This window comes from Lactuca serriola, chromosome 4 (assembly GCF_051521515.1).
Source record: "Lactuca serriola cultivar US96UC23 chromosome 4, Lser_US96UC23_V15, whole genome shotgun sequence".
In the NCBI taxonomy this organism is placed as follows: Eukaryota; Viridiplantae; Streptophyta; class Magnoliopsida; order Asterales; family Asteraceae; genus Lactuca; species Lactuca serriola.
In genome coordinates this window covers 114,987,465-114,992,059 of record NC_136411.1, presented here as the reverse complement: position 1 = coordinate 114,992,059, position 4,595 = coordinate 114,987,465, and the positions used below count along the sequence as shown (strand labels likewise).

The window sequence follows — 4,595 nt, the reverse complement described above, 5'->3', positions numbered from 1 at the left end:
TTTTATCAATTAAGAAGTTTAACTGCTATACTTGATATTAAAAATAAATGGTTTTTAATGTTTGATAGTTATAGTTTAGAAAAAATAATTTATCATCATTATATTTTAATTTTAGTTTATATCTATATGTATTTTTATATACTTTTATATATTAAATTTTTTTTTTATTTATGTCAAAAACTCTTCTACTGTTCTACACATAAAAATTCTAATTTTCATTTGGGAGTTTTAACGGTCCTAAAAAAACAAACAAACACGATTATACAAAAAAGAAAAAAAAAAAACATAATTTTTATTTTTATTTTTATTTTAATAATTATTCATTCTCGTGACATTACTTTGGCTTCAAAGAAAACAGATTTTACCCTGAAGTTCATAACCTCGTCCTTCTCTCCTGCAACACCTCAAAAACCCCATTTTCCTTCTCACAGATCCTCAAACTTTCATCAACCAAAAAACAAAATCAATCTCCATACAAATTCAGCATCTGGTTTCCTTTCGATCTCGATCTGCATCTCCGTCAGTAGAAATACTTTGCTGTGTGTGCTTCATTGGTGATGAGAGAGAAACAAAATGCGAACACCATCACCAAGTGTAGCTCCATTGAGCAGTTGTAGTACAAGCAGAAGTACCAGCTGTACACTTGTAGGTAGAGGTGTTGGTGAAGACGATCAACATTGGAGGAATTTCGATAACTCGGTCAGTGCGGTGTCGTTTGGACTTGTCGCTACTGCAATTCTCATTTCTATGTTCCTTGCCATGGCTCTGTTTGAAAGGTTTCTCCGGCCACCTTCCTCCGCCGCCGCATCCACCGGCGCCCGTAATCGTGGAGATCTAGAGTCACAAATGGTTGCCCATGGGAAACTGGAATTTCCATCTCCAAAAGTACGTTATCCTCCTCCTCTGCATTTCCCCAAAAATAAAAATTCTTTCAATTTTATTTTTTATTACTTTATTTTTATTTGTATGCTAATTTATGGGACAACGTAGCCTTTTTTTCCTTTTTTGATATATTATTATTATTTGTTTTTTTTTTTGAATTGCAAGATTTTCTATTTTGAAAAAATGATATAGTATATTTGAGAAAACGAATTAGGGCAAATTGTTAACTTATCAGATTAAGTTTTTGTCGTTGTTAAGTTAATATAAAAGTATAAACGCCAACATAATTGGTAAAAAAAAGTATTTTATTCCTTTTAGGGAGAATTATAATGAGATGATACGCATCCACACCATTCAAGTTGGAAGGACAATGGGTTCGAATCATTCTGATAATTAATAAAACAGGAATTAAGACATATTTATTGTGTGTTTTAAAGTGAATAATGGCTTTATTTCAATTTTTTTCCATAATTGTATGTGTTTAGTGAGTGAATAATTGCTGTTAGTGGATTCAAAAGTAGATTTTGGGAATTTTTCCATATGATTTTGTCCAAAGGGACGGAAAAGGGAGATAACTGATAAAGATTAGACAAGAGAAGATTTGAGATTAAATAAAGATAAAATTAAATCGGGGAATTAATGTTTTAAGCTCAGTATTATGTTTTTAAACAATCATCATGCAAAGCAAAAGAAAACACACGAGTTGGCATCAAAATTGTGAATAAAATAGTTATGTTCGTGAAATATATTAGTTAATTAAAGGGCTAAAACGTCAGAAATAACAATGTAGTTTTATTAACAATGTGCTTTGGAAAATCTGTCTAATTATAACTATGTCATTCAAATACAAAACATTTTTTTTATAAATGAGTAGATTTTTCAAAATACAGCACCTTTAATTGATTTTTACCATGTTGTAATTAAAAAATTGTTGAGTATTATTCTATAATACACACATAAAAAGGTTAGAATTTAGCATGATGCAAAATGCTAGTCATCTACTCCATGTGTTTTCTGTTAGTTATCTTTCATTGACGTTAAATATTAAATATTTATTATTATTATTATTATTTTATTATTATTTTATTATTAACTTTAACACCATATATTTGTATTTCTGTCTTGTCTTTTTTTATGTAATCATTAGTTTCTCTTCAAAAAGTGATAGTCAAAAATAGAAAACCAGTCACTATTTTATTGATTTAGTCATTTAACTGTTTTATTTTAATAATTAAAACCATTGTATAATTTTATCCTTCAAAAAACCATTTGATTAGCTACGTGTTCTTTTGAAAGGCATAAAAATACAACATATTTTCACTATTTTATCTATTTAATCGCTTAACTATTATTTTTATTTGATTATAATAATATTAGTTCAGTGACTAAATAAACAAAAAAGATAATAGCTTGGTCATAATCAATAAAAAAATGGGGAGTTTGTGTTACATCTTTTCCATGGCATTAGAACCGGGTAACTAAAAAATAATTAACGAAAATACATAGATTTTTTTTAATATATAAACAAAAATAAATGAATGTTCTTTCATTTTCAAATTATGGTTTAATTGACGCTTCATGTGCATTTAACTAGAAATATTATTTTGTTACTGACAACAAATTTAAATGTTTCGTTACTTTTACATCGTCAACTTTCATTTTGTGGACCACCTTTACATAAACGTCCACCGCCATCATAATGTCATATAAGTTACCCAATATATATATATATATATATATATATATATATATATATATATATATATATATATATATATAAAATAATAATAAAACTAAATTTAAAAAATAGATTAAAAAAAAGTAACGATAATTCCCCTTTAGTTGATGAAATTCAAAAACCCAATAAAATGTTGGCAGTTATCAGCAAATTTTCAAAAATTAAATTCTTGGATTGTCGTGTGGTCATTGTACTTGATACATTTACTTAATATTTGCCTCACAGTTTTATGTGTACTATATAATCATAAGGACAAATTGCAATAAATTACAACGTACATGACTCTTTTCACCAATTAAGCTATTTTGTTATATTATTTACTCATAATAACAATGCATTTACATTTCTTTACCTATAATAGCAATATACATTTTTTATGATAATAGATAGCAATATGTTACTTTAAACTTGAAGAATCTAATTTATTTATTATTACTCATGATAACAATCTACTATAATAGCAACACACTTTCATTTCTTAATAACAATATATAATAAAAAGAATAGATTGTCCAAAAAATACATGTTTGATGTTGTTATTGGTTAAAAAATAAAGTACATTACCGACTATTATCTTTTTTTGTAGTTATAAAATGGTTCTTTTCCTTAAAAGTAGTAGTAAGAGAGTTAATAAAATAATAATAAAAAAGGGGAATTATTAAACAAGTTGAATAGAGTATAATGGTGTGTTTGCTTTTTATGATTTGTTAGGACCAAGAGGTCACCTATTTAGGCTACAAACATGTGGTGATGTCCAAGTTTCAATTAGTAAACCAAACAAAACTTTATCTACTTTTAATATCTCCTTCAATCTTGGTACCCTAAAAACATTATTGTTTATTACCAACCCCATGTGACTTTTAGGTACAACATCAAAATAACATACATTTTTCACTCATTCCTTGTCATCTAACTTTTATTTTTCTCTACTATAATAATATTATATTATATTTTTTTGATATATCTATCTTGGTTATATCAAAATTTATATTTGGATAAATCTTTTCGAGATATAATGTCTTAATAAAAAAAATTAGTTGTAAAATACAATGTGCAATAGCCAAATATGTAACATCGTAGCGAATGTTAAATCGATAAGTTTCCATATGCTGATGGTATGTACAGAAACTTAATTTATTAAATAAAATAAAATCTAATCCATGATTTGAGGATAAAAGAAGTCAAACGTCTTCATGTCGTCTGTCTTTTATTGATTATTATAGATTAATTTTAACCCAACATATTGTCTTATGTATTAATATGGTGATATAAGAGTGATTAAAGTCAAAAATGCCTTCTAATGATCGCCTATGGCAGCCTTAACTATATTGATTTTTCATATATGATGAATAAAAAAATACCAATTACTTGCACATTTGTTTTTTTTTTCTTATTTAATACAAAATTACAAATAGAGATATTTAGTTTCTATTAAGGTCTATATTTTCTTAAATATGTCCTAGTTTATATTTCGATCAAATTTTAAATACTTTTTGATAATTATTTCTTACATTTAAGGTACTTTTTTACTTGTTATGAGTGCATGCAGGCTAATATTTATGCAAGAGAAGTTTCTGTATTAATGCCCGGAGAAGAAACCCCGACTTTTATCGCGAATCCTGTCCCTTCAGTAAACAAGTAAAGAACATGTTTAGAGGAATTTTATTTTTTGGGTTCATGTGTTTTTATATTTATTTTGTGTATTTTTTTTTATGTTTATTTAAAATCATGTATTTGCATACTATACAAAATGCTACAAAAAAGACAACGCGCCATCATTTTATCGTTTATTTAAGCAAATAACGGGGATGGTTAATTTGATAAATATGTATTAGCCATTAGGTTTAAATGTTTATTTATGTAACAAAGTGTTTTTTAGACAAAACATATGATAACGTTTTGATGTAGGAAAAGATATGCAATATTTCACATGTAATATGTTTTGAAGCGTGGTAAATAATTTGTTTTGGTTAAA

The 4,595-nt window shown here is 26.5% G+C and overlaps 1 protein-coding gene across 1 annotated transcript; it reads left to right on the top strand.

Annotated features, from left to right (window-relative positions):
• Positions 1–343: 343 nt before the first annotated feature.
• On the top strand, positions 344–4,595 carry LOC145102374 (uncharacterized). Its single transcript, XM_079039761.1, has 2 exons — positions 344–885; positions 4,170–4,595. Exons 1-2 carry the CDS (start codon positions 574–576, stop codon positions 4,260–4,262), a joined length of 405 nt encoding a protein of 134 aa, XP_078895887.1. The 5' UTR covers positions 344–573; the 3' UTR covers positions 4,263–4,595.

Bases quoted from the DNA above. Each gene is read 5' to 3' on its own strand.
- LOC145102374 (XM_079039761.1), top strand. From the start codon at position 574: ATGCGAACACCATCACCAAGTGTAGCTCCATTGAGCAGTTGTAGTACA. The intron at 886-4,169 runs GTACGTTATCCT...GAGTGCATGCAG, and splicing joins TGGAATTTCCATCTCCAAAA to GCTAATATTTATGCAAGAGA.